Genomic DNA, 18,794 nt, shown 5'->3' with positions numbered 1-18,794 from the left:
CATCAATGGCAGGGAAGCCTGTCCCATAGTCTGGCTTCAAACTCAGTATGTACTACCGGAGCATGTTGTTGAACTCTCAATCCTTCTGATTCCATTTCCTGTGTCCTGGGACTAGCGGCATGCACCACCAAGTCCGGTTTCATCTTCGATTCTTAAATATTTAATCTACACAGAACTTTTAGGAGGTAGATACTCTTGTCACAATTAGGTAAGGTGCTTAAAGAAACCATGGGTGGGCTTGGGGGATGGTTCAGTGACCTGGGTTTGGATACTCAGGACCCACCGAAAAGCTAGGCACAGCAGTGAACATCTGTGATCCTGGCACTTCTTTGTTGAGATGGGCGAGAGAGACAGGAGATGCCTAGAAGCTCATGGGCTAGCTATCCTGATACACAAAGTGGTGGGTAGCAAGGGTCTCTCTCTAAGGCGGAAGCCTAGGACTGACAGCTGAGGTTGTCTTATGAGCCCCCTACACGTGTGCATAATAACAGCCCTGATCTTACCATGAAGACTCAGATAATCCATAGAACGTGCTAAGCAGGATGCTGCATTTAACAGGCGCTAGTGGCCCATGCTTCTCATCAGCACACAGATCAGAAAGCAACTGAGGCCCGGAGAGGGCTGAAGTACTTGTTTTGAACCTGCACCACCAGAGCTGAGGCTGCTCTGGACACTCTGGGAACACCTGGTTCTTATTCTTAGCAAAAAGCTCTCACCCTTGTTTTCATGGTTTTGCCTGGAGTTCAAGAGCCCTCCTCAGCTCTGCTATGGGCCCTGGCTGTCCACTCTGGAGAACTCAGCCCTCTCACACCCCGTGTTCAAGGATCCCTTCACGCACCCGCAGCCTCCGGGCTGGGAGCCGTTCCCAGGTGCTTCCCAAATCTCTTGGCTGCGCCACTGCCCGGCAGGTCTTCAGCTCAGTCGCCTAGTGTGCAGTAGCTAAGGCCCCAGGAAGGGAAGCTATGGTCATAGCCACACAGTAGGAAGCTCAGCGACACCCCTGTTAGGCCTTTATCATAGGCCCACTTTTCAGTCATGCTGTTTGCAAGGGAGTCAAGATTAGTGTGCTCCCCCACCACACATCTCCCCACCCTCCATCCCCACCCCACCACCCCCCACTTCATCTCTTTCTGGGGTAGGGTCTCTTGTATCCCAGGCTGGCCTTGAACCCTATAGCTTTGGATGACTTTAAATTTTGGATCCTCCTGATTCCACGTCCCAAAGTATTGGGATCACAGGCATGTACTACCGCATCTCGGTTATGTGATGCCGGAGATGGAACCCAGGGTCTCCTGACTGCTAGATGTATTAGTTTTTTTTGTTTTTTTTTTTTTTGTTGTTCCTATAAAACACTGACCCAAAGCCACTTGGGGATGAAAGGGTTTATTTGGCTTACATGCCCTGATCGCAGTCAATCACCCGGGGAAGTCAGGCAGGAACTCAAATAAAAGCAGAGGCAGGAACCATGGAGGAAAGTGTTTTTCGGACTTATTCAGCTTTCTTACACCACCCAGAACCACCGCTCAGGGGTGGAACTGTCCACAGCGGGCTGGGCCTTCTCCTATCATTAATCAAAAAATTGACTCCACAGACATGCCCACAGGCCAATCTGATGGAGACAATTCCTCAACCCAGATTCCTTTTACCTACATATGTCTAGGTTTGTGTCAAGTTGACAGAAACTTGCCAGCATGCCAGGCAAGCATGCTACCATCTGAGTCACACCCGCAGCCCATTCCCTGTCCATATGTACAGATGGGCTCAGGGACCCCAGGAATGCTAGACCTCAGGACTCCTTGGTGAGGCCTCATGCCCAGACTGGACTCTGTGGGCCCCAAGGATATGTGGTGCCCTGGAGGTCCCTTGGACTGGTTTCTGGGCCCCTCTTCCTTGCTTGGGCCCTGGAACCCAGATGTTCATTGAGCAAAGGCTTCTCATGTTGTATAACATTTAGACAGACCCACTGGCCACTGCCCAGAGCAATTCAGAGTAAAAGTGCAGCGATGGATTGGTAATGTCTGATATGAGCACAGGCTGGGGACACGCATCATGTGTTCTACATGTCTCTCTGCCTTGTTCAATAAGCCCGAGCTGGGGCCTCTAACACCATCTCCCTAGGTCAGGCCTCTGAGGTGTGCACTCCCAGGCCCATGTGGCTGTCCACAAAGAGGCAGCTCTCAGGAGCAGGCATTCTGTCCATCAGTGGAGACAGAGCTTGGCTGTGAAGCCTGCACTGTTTGAACAGGCATGAGAAATCCTTGCAAGTTGGCAGAAAAAAGACAGGTACTCTAGGTTGGAGGGGTGTGTATGTGTGTGTGTGTGGGGGGGGGTCTGTATAGTCTTGGCCAAGGTCCCACAAATGTCAGGGAAGAGCCAGTGTAGAAACAGATTATTGATGTCTGACACAGACACAATGTAAGACATGGATTATTCTTCCATCATCCATCCCTCCCCCACAACCCAAGCACTTCTCTCTCTTAGAAGTGCTTGGGATTAAACCCGGGGTCTCAGACACGCGACTACGAAAGCACCCTACTAACAGAAGCTGAGGTACAGACGGGTTCTTTCTCCCCGTCCCCCAACCTCTGCAGTGCTGGGGACCCAGGGACTCCCGCATGCCAGGCAAGCACTCTACCAACTGAACCGTATCCAATCCAACGGACTGGTACTTTAAAAATCCCACAGTGAGTTGCACACCAGCCCTTCTTGTCCAATAAGATGCCACTACCCTTCCTCCTGCTTGGCACCCAGCTCCTGCTTTGATCCTTCCAGGGAAACACTGTTTCATCATCACCTTCCAAGGAACCCACCCCTTGTAGGGTTGCAAAGGTCTGATTATTAAAAATCATCCTACCGTGGGCCCCAAAGATACCCGCCCAGGCGTCTCCATCCTTGGCGTGGCAGCTTGCCCAGAGCCAGTCAGCACCTTTGGTGGCACTTCCTAATTTGTTCTCACCTGCAACCATCTTACAGCTGCTGGGTGCCCACACACACACACACACACACACACACACACACACACACACACACACACATACACGGAGCACCGCTTTTGGAGTCCAAAACAAAACACCGAGGGCAATGTTAATAAATAAGTAACACTTTAAAAATCAGAATCTCCAGGCTGGTCCACACGGGACCGACTCAGCGTAGTCCCAGCCACCTGCCAAGCGGGGAGCAGTCACGGGAAAAGCTTCCCACGAAGCTTGCAGGCCGGGGGCCTAAGGCTTCCCTTCCTCCATCTGAGGAAGGTGGACAGATAAGCACCGCTGTCACTGACCCTGCCAAGTGAGGAGCTAGACCATTTCCTGAGAGCCTGAGGGCCATGGGAGGTGAGCTGGGCTCCGTGTGTCCTCCCTACCCCAATCCAGGAGCAGCAGCTGGCATCCTGCCCAGGCCAGCCACAGGGTCCAGCTGAGTGGGCTCTAGGCCTTGTGACCCACCAGCCTGACCTTCTGAGCATCACACACTCTATGCCACCTGGGGCCAGAAGGGAAGACCCCCAACTCTAGCAGAAGCAGCCCTCAGCAGAGAGTGACAACTGAGGGGTACAGTCTGGGAAATGACATCTCTCTGGTATCACCTGGTGGTCACCTTTCAGGCTGGGCCTCCTTCGAGCCCTAGGGGTGACTGAAGTTGCATTTCCTGGTCCAACCAGGGGTCAAGCCCTAGTTGGGAAACTCCTGGATGTTGAAGTTATATATCCAGGCCTCTTTCTCTGGTGGCTTGGGTGTATGATTGGGAGGTCAGAGCCAGGCGGTGGTGGCGTATGCCTTTAATCCCAGCACTCGGGAGGCAGAAGCAGGCGGATCTCTGTGAGTTTGAGGCCAGCCTGGTCTACAAAGTGAGATCCAGGACAGCTAGGGCTACACAGAGACACCCTGTCTCAAAAATACAAAAGCAAAAAAAAAAAAAAAAAAAAGATTGGGAGGTCAGTCTATAACCTGGAGTCACCAGCAGTGACATCTACAAGGGACAGTGAGTCACAAAAGTGACCCCACAGCCAGCAAAAGTGTCCTGGAGTTATGAGCAGCCCTCAGCTGACAAGGGCCACGCCTGAGAAGAATTCCTTTCCCCTGCCTGCCTTTGAGCAACCCCACATCCCCGGGCCCTGCTTTGCCTTTGGAGGGAGGGGTGCTGTGCAGGTCTCCCTGGCAGTCAGAAGTCAAGGACAAGCAAGCATCTCGGACAGGCCCCTGCATGAGCTTCAGCTCCCCCACCCCCACCCTCCCCAGTGGCTGTGGGAAGGGGCTTTACTGAGCCTGGAGGAACCAGACCTCAGGAGCTACTTGGAAGTGGAGCCCAAGCTCTTCTGGCTGAGGTATTTCCGGTTAGGGCAATCCCTGATCTCTCTCTTCCCCCAACCCTGTTCATGGGGTCAAGAGCATCACAGCCCCAAACAGAACAAGAGGGCAAATAATTTAAAAGGAAGCCTGTGCCTACTTCCTGTCTCCTGTGTCTGTGTCCTCTGAGCCAAGGTCACTTGGGACCGGGTGCAGAGTGTAAACGTGACCTGAGGGATGGGTTCAAGTCACTGGGGAGGTAACAGGAAGGCTGGTGACCCCGTGTCCTGGTTCCTCTGTGGACTGTCCTGGACCCTCAGAGGCTGGCACAGCTGCTTGGGTCCAGCCCGAAGGTGGTGGGGTGGCAGGAGAATTGCCCTCCAGTGCTCTAGGACTTAGCATCTGAGGGGTGAAGGGATGCCGAGTCCCTGAGGAGAGACTGTCCGCCAGCCCTGGCAGCTGTGTGGGGTGGCTTTGCCCATGGTCTTCCACTCTGGTTGGCTCCCTTGTAGACTCCACATCCTCCTGGGTGGCCTCGGGTTCTGGCAGGAGACTCCCAGGAGTGGAGGAGGCAGGGGGTGGGTCCAGGCTGGCACTGGGACCTGAGGCCTTCTTGGTGCAAGACTCACAGCACAAGCGGTGATAGCCAGGGATGGAGCAGTAGCGGTCCAGTACCTTCATCTGGCAGAAGACGGACCTGTCTCCCACACAGGGCTCCACTGCACAAACACCGAGGCAGAGGGATGCCCATCAGAAGAGGACACGATGACTTGCTCCACCAGCAATCCTTCCTCCTTCTTCTGCCCTGGCTGGAATCGCTACATAGCTCATTCCAGAGGGGTCATAGTTCCACCCAAGAGGACAGAACCCTTCCACAGGGAAGAAAAACTAAAAGGCCCCCCCCACCCCTGGCATCAGCATCACTGGAACTTTGATGGTGAGGCTAATTGTCAGGTTCTTTGCAGACCTACTGCACCAGAACCTCTGGGGTAGGGCAGCACTGTTTTAACAAATCCTCCAACAACTTCCAGGGCGTGGGGAAACCCAAGAACTATGGCTCTGTCTGGTTCAACCATATACTCGGTTATACATTGTCTTCATCAGGAAGCTCTGCCTGGGGAGTCAGGGCTGGGGCCTGAAAGTCTAGACTCCACCAAATGTGAATCTAGAGGAAGCTGGAGCCCCTGCCTCCCCTAGCCACCCAATGATCCCTGCAGCCAATGGTCAGGCGAATGTCAAGTGAGTTTACCTGTAACCTGTAGATCAGTCTCCAGCCACTTGTCGGGGTACAAGTGGAGCATTAACCCCCTACCACTAAATCTCAAGCAAGAACATTGTGGCTGAGGTGTTCCAAAATGCTGCTAGGATTGGTCCAGGCACAGCTCTTTAGAGAAAAAACGTGATGGCAAGAGCGCAGCTTTGTACTAATTGGTGCTCAGGACTGCTGGGATCAAGAGCAGGCTCTGGAGCAGAGACAATGGAAGCCAGTGGCCTCTAGATGGCGCCAAAGCTCCAGAGTCCGAATCAGTTTCTGCTTTGAAAAATTTGCCTCTGTGTGTGTGTGTGTGTGTGTGTGTGTGTGTGTGTGTGTGTGTGTGTGTGAGAGAGAGAGAGAGAGAGAGAGAGAGAGAGAGAGAGAGAGAGAGAGAGAGAGAGAGAGAGAGAGTGAGTGAGTGAGTACGGGGTGGTTGGGGAGGATGGAGGGACAAAAAGGTCAAATCTTTAACTAGAATTGAATTCTGCTCTTTCTACAGCTCATCTGCCCGACCCCGGTTGAAGGGAGCCGAGAGAGGACTCTGGTAACCTAGGGAGGAAGTGTAGTACAGCAGGCACAGGGCAAGTCCTTGTTCACAGAGACATAAAGGAGAGACCACAGGAGGGAATGAATTGCTACCCCTGTGATGAGCTTCCTGCAGTATCGGAGGATGCTCACTCCCATGGTTCATTCTCTCAGCTGCCCTGGGGAAGGCAGTTTGTATCTATGGCTGCAGATCCCCAAAGGGTGGATGCAGACAGGCTTTAGAATTCAGAACTCTGGGGCATGCTTTGTGGATTTCTAAAATAGGATGCCCTCACAACGGTGGGACAGTACCTTGTCACCAAGCATGGCAATGTCTCTGCAGCAGAAAAGCCTAGGTGATTTCTTGTCAGTCTGGATCAAGTTTGGCCACCATGGGAATAACACCAAACTTAGAACCCAAGCTCTCAGGGTTAATGGGACTCGTGTGCTGCGGGATGTCTGTGAATGTGTGCTGTGAATATGTGTTGCTCTGATTGGTTGACAAATAAAGCTGCATTGGCCTGTGGCAGGGCAGGATGGAGCCAGGTGGGAAAATCCAAGAGTGAAAGGAGAATGAAGAGATGCTGCTAGCTGCCACCAGGAGAAGCAAGATGTAAAGTACCGGTAAGCCACAAGCCACGTGGCAAGGTATAGATTTATAGAAATGGGTTAATTTAAGATATGAGAGCTAGCTAGCAAGAAGCCTGCCACGGCCATAGTTTGAAAATAATATAAGCCTCTGTATGTTTGCTTGGGTCTGAGCGGCTGCAGGACCAGGCAGGACACAGGAAAAGTTCCAACTACAATCATGGAAGAGGACATGGACCAGACTGGCATCATTCATACTCTCTGAGGCCACCCAGGCAGGTAGGCATTAGGTCTGTTCCATTGTCAGGCTCCAAACCCTGCAAGGTTAGGGGAGGGGAAGGGCCCACAGCTATGCTTACTTGTTGAAGTCCTGTTCATGGGGATCAGGGGTCTGGATTGGGGTTCCCAGTGTCCCACTCTGGTCACAGGGTCCTGGACCTCAGCCTTCACTGTAGAGTTCTGGAGAGGTCCTGTGAACAGAGACAGAGCTGTAGTATGCACACACCGGTGGGCATCTCTTATCCAGAATGCTTGGGACCAGAAGCACTCCAATCCTAATAATTTCTCCTGGGATTTGGAATACTTCTACAGACTTGATGAGGACTCTTGGAGATGAGACCCACGTCTAAACATGGGTGCATGGGTTCCTTTCTTTCTTTTTTTGTTCATGTATTTATATTTTGGTGTGTGTGTGTACAAGCATGGGTATGTGTGCCCCAAGCATGTGCAGAGGTCAGAGAACAGCTTGGACGGTCAGTTCTCTACTTCCACCATGTGGAGGGAGAATCTCCAAGGAGACTGAACTCGGTCATCAGGTTTGGTAGCAAGTGCCCTTCTCCGCTGAGCCATCTTGATGGCCCCATTTGTTTCTTACACATAAAGTGTGCAGGGAATTTTGTACAACGTTTTAAATGATTCGGGAAGTGAAATGAGGTTTGTATATCAAAGTAGAAGGGGCTGGGAAGGTCTTTTTTACCCTCAAGGATGCTGGCTAACTGGGTATTCTATTTTGATGGCAACAATATCCTATGCAGTCAGGAATGGAATCGTCCATCTGCGGCTGCATGCCGGCCCGCGCTCCAAAAGTTCTGGATCGGGAAGCATTTTGGACTTTGGATTGGGGATGCTCAACCCGTCTTTAGACTTTCAAAGGGCCAGGATACGGGCTGCTGCTGCTGCGTGGTCACGGCCAGAGGATTGGGCTGGGCCTCCCGCATCCTATCTGCTCACCTCCACAGGCAGGCAGGCTGCAGACCTGCACGGTGTCTGGCTTGACTCCCTCGCACTGCCCGAGGGCATTGGAGATGTTCCGGCACACCACCTGCCGCTGCTGGATGCCCTCTCCACAGGTGGCAGAGCACTGTACCGGAGCAGGAAGGCCAGGCGCCACAGTGCCAGGGGCGGGTGGGGAGGGGAGAGAGAAGAGGGGGCAGTGAACTCGGCGACAGAAAGTAGCAAGAAGGTTGCTTTGCCTTCACTGGATCAGATGGGCGCGCGCAAGGCCTGTGGCCTCACCAGGACCCTGCCACCGTCAGGTCCTCCTGAGCCAGGATGAAGAGCGCTCCCCAAGCTTGGGATTCCCCAGCTCTTTCCACAACTTGAACTGTGAACACGACTCAGGAGAGGTCTTCTGGGACCCCCGATTCCATCCACCGCAACCTGTGTTCGCCGGCTCCGCTCTATGCCCGGTTCTCACCTATTTTATGTTTCACTCGGGCGGGCTCCTCTAACTCTGACTTAACCACGTGACATGACCTGGGGCTTGCAGGAGCCTGGATTGTGGCACTGGCTGCCATGCTGGCTCCGTCTCCAACTCTGTGAACCAGGAGGGTTGGGGGCCAGACCTTCAATAATGTTGGGGGATCCTTTTATCCAACACTGATTTACAAGGGTGTGTCCTCGGGGTCTTCCTCCCAGGAGAAGCATCACTCGAGGAGAGAAGGCAAACGGACCTCTGTGTGTGTATCAATGCCACCCACCTCCTTTCCTTGTATTTGACACACTCCTGACTGTGATAAACGGACTGAGGGGCACTGGGGGGGGGGGCAGGGTCCCTGGGAAAGTCCTATCACCCAGTGTGACTGGGCCACTCTAGGTACCTCCTACAGCCTCTCCTAGCAGGATGGGGAGGAACTTGGACTGGGACCTGTGACCGTTGATCAAGACCCAAGTGTCACGGAACCAAAGGGAACCAGGGAATGCATAGCTCCTCCTCCCGTGTGCCTGTCACATCCTCTGTAACCCTTGCAGGTCCGGCTGTGGTGTGTAACACCTGTCACTGCCTTGTTTGTTCCCTCACTGATCTGAAAGCTCCATGAGGGTGAGAGGCCTGCCTGTCCAGTAATACTGGGCTTCCAGCCTCCCCTGAATAACATCTGGCATACAGTTGCTGCTCAGTAAATATCTCTGGAATGTAAGGATGTGCCTTAATTTGTTCCTCTCTGACACGGGGGGCGTGAAGAGGTGAGAATGGAGGCAGGAGTTTCCATGAAGAACCATCATGCACAGCGTGCCTGAGGGCTGCTCTCCTTCCATCTGAGAAATGTCAGCTCAACGGTGGGCCCGAAAACTCCGCCCACGGGTGTATCGGAACTCAGACTCCTCCCCTCGCCACACCCACGTCTGTCCCACATGCTTCCACCCGCTCTGCTAGGATCACTCACCTGGGACCAGGCTCCCGTCCGCCACTGGGCTGGGCAGGGCACACGGAGGCATGGCCTCTTGGCCTCTGGCCGGTTACCTAGGCAAGCCTTGGCTGGCATGGCCTTGCGGGTGCCGTTGGAGAGGGGCAGTAGGCACTGTACTCCCCGGGTCTGCAGCCCCAGCTTCCCGCAGCTCCGGCTGCAGGCGCCCCACTCTTCGGCCACCCACCTGGAGACAGACAGGACAGAGGTGGAGGGAGGCTGGAGCACAGGGACGCTTGCCCTTGGTGCTGCATCCCACCAGAGAAGGCACCTGCTTCGGAAGGCTGCTGCCTCGTTAGCCGGCCCCGGGGAGGTCGCTAGTCTCGCTTGCTGTCTCCTTGGGTAAGGGAAAGGTACCTATTTAAATCCTGGCCCCTCAAGTGTCCTTGGGCGGCCATGAACTCCACCGAGCCTCAGTTTCCCCCCATCTTTTCATCGCGTTTGCTCTAGCACGCCATAAAGAGTTCAGAGCTACCATATGAAGGAACTGTACCGGATGCTGAGACTCCAGGGTGCCCGCAAACACACCACAGCCACCCTTCTTGTGGCCGACCCCTCTGGTGGGGACAAGAGTGTGACCAGGCTTGCTCTCAGCACCCGCGGGACTTCAGCACCCTCAGTTCTACAGCGGGGGTGGGGGAGGGGTCTGCAAACTTCTCAGCAGCAGAGCCAGGGATGAGTTAGGTAGCAGTGTAGGCATTCCAGGGGTAAAGGGAAGGGGCCCCCCACTCCTTGTCTTTTAGCTAACTGGGGGGAGGGGGGAGGCACATTCTCAAAGTCAACCCTTCTCTTTAAAGGACAAATCCTGCCAGGTGTGGTGCCATATGCCTGTAATCTCAGCACTTGGTAGGCTGAAGCAGGAGGATGGCTGAGAGTTGGAAGCTGGCCACACACACACACACACACACACACACACACACACACACACACACCAGAGATGGGAAAGGAGAGAGTTGAAGAGGAAGGGGAGGGAAAAAGAAGGGGGGAGAGGCAGGGGGAAGAAAGAAAATCCCCCAGCAAACCCTCAGATTGGTTGGGGAATAGCCCCACCCTCACCCCGAATCCTAGACAGTTAGTCCTGCATGCACGCCTCATGATCCCAGTTGTAGGAAGTCCTATGGATGACAGCATAAACTAACGGGGGCAGGGGCACAGACGGGGGTGACACTCTGTCCTGGCCTGAGTGTGCACCAGGGGATCACAGTGGACCAGTGCTGGCTATCAGTTCCCATCCCGGCCCCATCACATGCCCAGCTCTGGAGATCCCCCAGGCTCAGGGTACCCCTGTCCCCAGCCAGGGGACACTCCCAGGGAAGCAAGAATGTGAAGAAGACCCTTTGCAGTTTCCTGCCAAGCAGCTACCCCCACCTCTCTGGGGGTCCCCGGGCAGCACCGCCCCAGGCTGAGGGGAGCAACCTGGAGTTCTTAAGCCCAGCTCAAGAACCTCCCTTCACACTCTTCTGAATAATCCTAAGAACATAACCTTGGGCTCTGAACAGCCTGTTCCTCAGGCTAGGGAATCTTAACCAGGGATTAGCCATGGTGGGGGGCTGGACCCCCAGAGACCAGGTAGGGAAAAGGCGGTAGATAGCATTCTTGCCCAAGATAGGAACCCCCTGCCTCCCCAAGACAAACTCGGGCTCTATCATTGAAAGAATACTAGTTGGGGCAAACCAGATGGGGTGCCTTCCTCTTTGGGGCAGTGGAGATTGGCAGTGATGAAACCCAACAGGGATGGCTGGCCATGGAGGGTGGCCACAGTGCCAGCCATGTGCCCCCCAAGGATCTGGTTGCAGGCTTTGTGCGTGAGAAAGTGCTGGCGTAGCAACTCCAGCTACCGTCCTCGTGGGCCAGGGTGGAGAGAGGCAGGGATCCGAACACTCACGTGGGCTGGGGACACGGGTGGTGGTTACATCGCCGTCGAATAGGCTTGGGCCTCTTTTTGTGGTCACACAGGTGCCGTTGCACCATGTGGTGGTCCCGGCGGCGCCGGCAGCCATATTTAGTGAACTGGATTCCTGCAAAGGTCGGGCTGCTGTGGGCCAGCTGGAGGCCTTCTGTCCAGACCTCCTGACCTGTTCTTGTCCTCAGGGGGCTACTTTTTAGAGAGCCTCTTTCCCTCCTTGTCCCAGCACTCTGTCCTATACAAGTGACTTTTTGTTTTGTTTTGTTTTGTTTTTGTTTTTCTCTATGTAGCTTTGGCGCCTTTCCTGGATCTCGCCTGTAGACCAGGCTAGCCTGGAACTCACAGAGATCCGCCTGCCTCTGCCTCCCGAGTGCTGAGATTAAAGGCGTGTGCCACCACTGCTCGGCCACAAGTAACTTTCTATAAGACTCTTCCTTCTGCCAGCCCTGGTGAAGGGCGAAGTGGCTTCAGACAGCTGAACAGACAACCTGCCCTGCAGCCAGCTCTTGGAAGCCCCGGTTCCACCCAATGCCCAGCTCAGAATGGTTTCCAGGCATGGGAGATCATCAAGGAGACACTGAGACAAGAACCCACCTCAAAAGGAGACGCTTCTTCCTGACTCCCCCACCCAGAGTCTCTGGTCTGTTCTCCCCCACAAGGAACTGTAGGACCCCCAACAGCGGATACCTCCTCCACAGGCCTTGCTGCAAGGGGACCAGCTCTTGAGAGCCCACTCATAGGTGTCCGTCTCTTCCAGGAGCACGTTGTTGCTGCCGATGAGGGGCAGCAGGTCCTCGTGGATGACGTACTTGTAGGCCAGGCTACCTCGGGGCTTACCCTGCGCCGGAGGTAGCACCTGAGGGGAAGACAAGAAGGAGGCAGTGCAGGGCCCGAGACAGAAGCAGGTCCAGTGGGGTCCAAGGGGGTCAGGAATACGCTGGGGACTGGGCAGAGGGCCTGAGACATGTCTCGGTGATACTGTAGCCTACAAACCCTCCCCATGAGGGAGTCTAAACACAGATTGACAGAGGAGGGGGGCGGGGAATCATAGCCACCACCTGGAGCAGAAACAGCCACTGCCCACAGCCACCGGGTTCCGAAGTGAGCTCGTGGGTTGTAATTGAGACACAGTCCACAGCATGTAATCCACCCTATTCAAGTGTGCAGCCCAGCGATTGTTCAGTACTTAGCTGGGGGTAGGCAGGACATTCACAAACTCCCATTCCCTGGAATAAACACCTGCTATGCATCAAACCCAAGAGCAGCCAGGACCAGGCCATGAGCCGTTCTCTCCCCCATAGACCTGCATCCAGAGGAGAGGAAGACCCTAGGCCCAAGTCTTTGGTATCCAAACTGTCTGACTTGAGCAGGCTGCCAGTGAGCAACTTTTTTTTTTTTTAACTTTTTTAAAAAATTTATTCTTTGTGTCTTTCACATCATACATCCCAATCCCACCCATCTCCCACCCCCTCGAATCTGCCCTCTGCCCCTGCAACCTCTCCCACCCCAAAATAAAATTTAAAAAAAAAAAAAAGGAAGAGAGGGAAAATCTCGTCATGGAAGCTACAGTGTGACACAGTAAATCACGCAGCAAACCCCTTTATCCATACATCTTTACATGCAGGCGTTGTTAATTGCAAAGAATCTTGGTTGGGTTTGAGGCCCCTGCCTGGTCTCTGCTATGGTATTGACACTGGGTCCTCACTGGGACTCTTCCTGGACGTCCTGTTGCTGCCCTGTGTCATGTAGATCCTATAGCCCTGGGTCTGTAGGAGCCACGCTCCCCGCACCCCCCCCCCACACCTGTGCTCCAGCAGATCACAGGTGGGGTGGATGCTGGGGTGAGCCAATATATAATCCTGGTTCTGGGCCTGGGTAGTTGCAAGGTTGGTTAGCCCGACATCTCTCCCGTGTCTTCACCAGGGTGAACTCACCAGCATTGTCCTGGCGAGTTCACCCCTTGTAGAGATGAGCAAGGGGCGGGGCCAGTTCTTCAGCTTTTACATCCTCAGGGTCGGCTCTCCCACACCTACACCTTCATGGCCAGCTCTACTGTGTTGCTCAATTGAGGTGTAGGGGCCATGCTCCCAAGTGCTGCAGCTGATGAGGGACAGGGACAGCTCTCTCCCTCTTATGATGCCAGGGCCAGCTCTCCCACCTGAGGCAGGGGAGTGGGGTGGGGGTAGATCTCTCCCCACACATGCAGCCACATGACAGATGAGTAATGGGGACAGTGAGCAACCTTTTTAACTTTCCCTCTTTCCTCCTCCTCCTCTCCACAGCTCCCCGCACTCCCCCCTCCCCACCCCACCCCCGCCTTCTTCTTGGGTCTCACATTGCCCACATTGGCCTTGAACTCATTATGTAGACCAGGCTCCATCCTCAGTACCATAGACCAGGCATGGAGGTTCACCCCTGTACTCTAGGCAAGCTTTCTACCAACTGAGCGACATCTCCCCCTTTCCCTTCCTCTCTTCTTCTTCTTCTTCTTCTTCTTCTTCTTCTTCTTCTTCTTCTTCTTCTTCTTCTTCTTCTTCTTCTTCTGACAAAGACTCATGTAACCCACCTCCCAAGTGCTGGGATTATAGATGTGTGCCACCATGCCTGATCATTTTTACTTACTTTTTTTTTTAATTATTTGAGGGCAGGACTGGGGAAGGGGTGAATGCCCTGGTGTGAGTATGAAAGTCAGAGGACAAGCTGAGGAAGTGAGTTCTCTCCCTCCACCATGTGAACTCTGGACACTGAGGTCAGGCTTGGCATTGGCACCAAGTGCCCTGAAGCAGGAACCATCTTGATGGCCTTTCTTCTTACAACTGGACAATGTCCTTTAATGCACAAATGTTCCCAGGTTGATGAAGTCTAATGTTGTACATCTATTCCTTTTGTTGCTTGTCTCGTTACTGAAGAACAGAGGGTCGTGAAATTTTACCCATTTCCTTCTAAGTGTTACAGGCTACCACTCTTTTTTGTTTTGTTTTGTTTTTTGAGACAGAGTTTCTCTGTGTAGTTTTGAAGCCCATCCTGGAACTCACTCTGTAGACCAGGCTGGCCTTAAACTCACAGAGATCCTCCTGCCTCTGCCTCCCAAGTACTGGGATTAAAGGCGTGCGCCACCGCCGCCGCCGCCGCCACCCGGCATCAGACTACCACTCTTCCATTTGGGCCTTTCATCTACCTTGAGTTGTTTGTATATGGCACGAGGTAGGACCTCAACCTTTTCTATGTGAAGGTTGTGTTGACTCAGCATCATTGTTGAGACTATTTGTACCCTGAGCAAACATCAGCTGGCTCCAGACACACACAAGGATGGCCACAAACACAAGGTGAATGGAAAGGATGTGTTAGAGGGAACTCTCACACCAGCAGCCTCAGAATTTGCCCTCCAGAACACCACTGACCAGTGAGGGCAATACCAGGAACACAGCCCATCCAAGGCCCCTGTTGTCAGGTCAGGCTGATGACAAGGGCACAAAGCTTTTGTAAACCAGTCTGAGGAATTACCAATTCCTGCTCCATGAGCCCTGGCCTAGGGAGTATGGGCAGCAATGGACCTCAGTTAGGATAAGGGCCCTGTCCCCTTCTCAGAGGCTGGCACTACCACAGTCCCTTCAGGCCAGCTGCCGTAAAGGTCCAAAAACCACCTTAGTCCTCACACATCTATTACCATGCCACAGTGCACGTGGATGCTGAGGGATACTGTGAGGACACAGGAACTAGCCCTAGCTTCACAGAGCGCCCTTCCAGACCCCACTTCTCACCCCATGCAAAGGAACACATAACCGCTGCATTCGGCCTCCCACACACCTGGGGGAGGCCATTTTAAAATGTACGGACCAGAAAGTGGCCACAAAGGACAGGAAAGGCCACCGCAGGCAAGGAGGCTCACCAGGACGTCGATGGCTTCAGGCAGGGGCCCACTGGTCTTCAGGCTGTCCTTGGTGTCCTCTGCTGCGTGCTCCCACTCCAGGCCCAGTGCATTGAAGGTCCTGGTAAAGGCCTCCTTGCCCTTGGGGCTGAGGATGAAGTTTCCGGTCACGTGGTTCTTCACCGCTGGCCAGGGGAGAGGGGCAGAGTTTTCTATTCCCCTCTACAGAGGCCCATGACTCTGACATTCAAGGCTTTCCCAGGAGGCCCCTCCTCGGGTTCCTCATCTACTTCTCCCCCTGAGCTCTCCCATCAGGACCACCTAGAAGCCCTCTGCAAACCTGTCCTGCCTCTGGGCCCAGATGTACACCACCCATCCTGTATCACCCCCTCTCTTCTTCCACACTGACGAATGGCCACCTGTAGTTATGACTCAGTTTAACCTTCTTCCAAAAGCCCAGCCCTCAGGGATGCTGCTGTCCCTATAGCAAAGCCCAGAGCACAGGAGAGGAAGCTAGTCACAGGGAAGTCCCTTTGTCCCTGGGCAGCCTCAGTTTTCCCTTCTCGAAAGTGGGACTGATCACTGTAGCCAGCACCCAGGGTTGCTGGCCCAGGTAGATCTTACAATAGTCCCCAACACACACACACACACACACACACACACACACACACACACACCATCCCAGGCAATGAAAGGAACTCATGTATGTAACAGACTCTGTAACCTGTGATGGGTACCAGTTGCTGCCACTGTTGCCATAGAAACGACAAAGGCATGATGCTAGTGTTGGGAGATTAGGACCCAGGATACTTCTGCCTCATCCCCCATGAGTGACTAAGAGCCCAGAGAAGGCCCTGAATGGACCCCAGGCCTCAGTTTCCCTGTGGTCACTGCGTGGATGAGTTATGGCCTTTCAGGTGCCCTCAAGGCCGAAGAGTGGGAGCCACCGCAGCTGCGCTAGAAAGAGACAGCTCCAGGAAGCTTGAAGCGTCTCATATTACCAATAATAATCTAAAACGATGATTGGAAACATTTTTGTGATAGCCGAGCTTGCCAAGAAACTTGGCATTTCATGTTAGTGTTTGTGATGGATAAGTGGAAAGCGGCACGACTTGGTAGCCGAAGAGGCTGAAAAGGCCTCTGGGACATGCCACAGAGATACTGTAGCCTACATACTCTCCACAAGGGGGTCTGAGAAGAGACTGACATTGGAAAACACAGGCACCCCCTGAAGCAGAAGCAGCTGCTGCCCACAGCTGCCAGGCTGGGTTCCAAACTGAGCTCTTGGGTTTGCAAGCGAGATGCAACCCACACCGTGTAATTCACCCTATTAAAGTGTGCAACCCAGGGGTGGTTTAGCACACTCAATCATCATCACTGTGTAAGCTCAGAAGACGTCCGCCACCCCAAAAGAACCCCAGCACACTAAGCATTCATCCCACCTCTCCCACACACAGGCCCTACCACCGCGGATCTATGGGATGATTTTATAGAGGAATCTCTTTTGGATATGCTTATTTTTTTGACTGCCAATTTCATTTCAGTAAAAACCAAAGCAAACCAAATAATAAAAACATCTTTCATATTGCATTAATGTCTTAACAGGAACTTTAAAATTTGAAAAAAAATGTTTATTTATTATTATTGGTGAGGGGAGCATGCGTGATGACCTATGGGTTGGGGTTAAAGGACAACTTTGTGGAGTCAGTTTTCTTCCATCTCTTAGCATGGTTTCCAGGGATCAAATTGTGGTCATTCAGCTTGCGTGGCAAGAGCCTTTACCTATGGAGCCATCTTAATGGCTCTTAACTTGAATGTTTATTTTATTTTATTTTATTTTGGGAGAGGGTCTCACTATGTACCCCTGGCTAGCCTGGAATTTGCTATGTAAACCAGGCTGGCCTTGAACTCACAGAGATCCATCTGCTTCTGTCTTCCGGGTATTGGGATAAAAGGTGTGCATCACTACCACCACTAAGTCTGGCCTTGACTTTTAAAGTTTAATCTGTTTGGGGGTTCTAATTTGTGTGTGTGTGTGTGTGTGTGTGTGTGTGTGTGTGTGTGTGTGTGTGTACATGCACACGTTTTCCACATATGTACATGTCTGTGTATATGTGTATATGTGTGTGGTGTAACGTGGAGGCCAGGAATCTTCATCACAGTCTTCCTCAGTCACTCTACCATATTTATGTATTTACTTATTTTTGAGACAGGGTCTCTAACTGAGCACGAGGCTCAGAAATTCAGCTGGGTCCGGCTCCAAGGATCTTTGGCGCCGACTGCTCGAATGCGATGATTACAGGCACACACAGCTACTGCCCAGGACCTCGTGTGCACATGACAAACACTCTGCCCACTGAGCCATCCTCCCAGCCTCTGGGGATCCAATCTTCAATGTGTCTTGGCTTCGGGTTGGTGTAACCATTACACCTTGTCTAGTAACTGTTTAAACAGCATTAGAATAGGGACACCGGGCCCATAGGGTGGACGGCAGAAATGGTTGTCCACTCCTCCTAACCCTGTGACTTACCACTTCCTCCATGAGGAAACACGAAGTGTGTTCCTAACCACTGAACCCAGGACCTTGGCCACATGACTTGGGTCAATGCAGCGTTAGGAAACAATGTGGAGGCTTGCAGAGCGCTACCACCCTGGGAGCCCCCGCCCCCCCCCTTCTCTTGCTACTGCAGATGGCCACGGGACAAATATCCAATGACTATGCCCGGATTTGCTTGTTGGGGGTCAGTCCTGGCTCAGCCGACTGCCAATACTATCTCCACACTTCCTAGGCCAAGTATCTCCCAACCGACCCACCAGCTGCCAGTGTTTACCTGTTGGGGTTCAGGCACCCAGTAGATGAACCACCCAGCTGAGTCAGCCATGGCCATGGCCACAGAACTGAGATCCCGTAACAACTGTTGCTTCTCACCCTTACATTCTCGGTGGTGTGCCATGAATTGGGAGTTGCCTGAGCCCTTCTGTGAACCTGACTTTTCTTTAGAAGCTGTCTGCTCACATAAGAAATTCGAACAGTAGTTGTTCTTAGTGGGAAGAAGCCAGCCCTGAGGAATGGGCGTGTCTACTGCATTCCCCTTTAGACCTTCAGGAATTTGAGCTATGGGACAGTTGATCCATTCGGCATCGATTTAAGAATTAAAAAGGGTTGTCTGCCTTTATCTAAGTCTGTGAGGTCCCACCTGCTCTCTGGGACCCGCCCGATCCTCCCCCATACACGGCACTCACCAATGCGGTGGGGTGCCTTCTCCAGCAACTCGATCTGAATGTGCCTGGCACCTGCCGGGATCTGGACCTGTTTGAGAGCGGCTGCCACCCAGGGGCATCCAGAAAAGCAAAGAGAGTCCTGAGAGGGGGGCTCTCTGCTCGACACCCCGCCCACCTCACCCCACACCACCGGGAACACTAGAACTTCTCAGTCGTAGAAACTTTCAGAACAAGGAAACATCCTTGGCTAGAAATTAGGGGAGGGCACATAAGATGCTGTGGCTCCAAGCGCCCTCTAGGGGTCACTCCTGTGTGCACTGATGTCCGCACAGGTAAGTTGCTTTTTATTTCCCATTCACAGCCTCCTTTTCTGCTTTCTTTTCTAATCCTCCCTCCCCCTCTTGGCTCCCTAAGCGACTGCAGGGATGTAGATGACATCAGCCGTGAAGACCCTACATGGCTC

General features: G+C 53.1%; 1 protein-coding gene across 2 annotated transcripts in view; it reads right to left on the bottom strand.

The window, feature by feature from the left end:
* Positions 1-3,084: 3,084 nt before the first annotated feature.
* Adamts14 (ADAM metallopeptidase with thrombospondin type 1 motif 14) overlaps positions 3,085-18,794 on the bottom strand; it is a 75,863-nt gene continuing 60,153 nt past the window's right edge. Inside the window, exons 15-23 of one of the 2 annotated variants that reach the window (XM_076557184.1) lie at positions 18,353-18,433; positions 15,131-15,294; positions 12,300-12,392; positions 11,929-12,097; positions 11,221-11,353; positions 9,315-9,522; positions 7,882-8,011; positions 7,011-7,121; positions 3,085-5,002 (exon numbers count right to left, since the gene is read on the bottom strand). In XM_076557184.1, the coding sequence (XP_076413299.1) occupies positions 4,527-5,002; positions 7,011-7,121; positions 7,882-8,011; positions 9,315-9,522; positions 11,221-11,353; positions 11,929-12,097; positions 12,300-12,392; positions 15,131-15,294; positions 18,353-18,433 (1,565 nt within the window). In that variant the 3' untranslated portion in view covers positions 3,085-4,526. The remainder of the gene's footprint in view (positions 5,003-7,010; positions 7,122-7,881; positions 8,012-9,314; positions 9,523-11,220; positions 11,354-11,928; positions 12,098-12,299; positions 12,393-15,130; positions 15,295-18,352; positions 18,434-18,794) is intronic. The other variant, XM_006972702.4, reaches the window with a different exon arrangement.

The sequence above is a fragment of the Peromyscus maniculatus genome, chromosome 21 (genome assembly GCF_049852395.1).
Source record: "Peromyscus maniculatus bairdii isolate BWxNUB_F1_BW_parent chromosome 21, HU_Pman_BW_mat_3.1, whole genome shotgun sequence".
Classification (NCBI taxonomy): Eukaryota; Metazoa; Chordata; class Mammalia; order Rodentia; family Cricetidae; genus Peromyscus; species Peromyscus maniculatus.
This window is presented reverse-complemented; position numbering and strand designations above follow the sequence as displayed.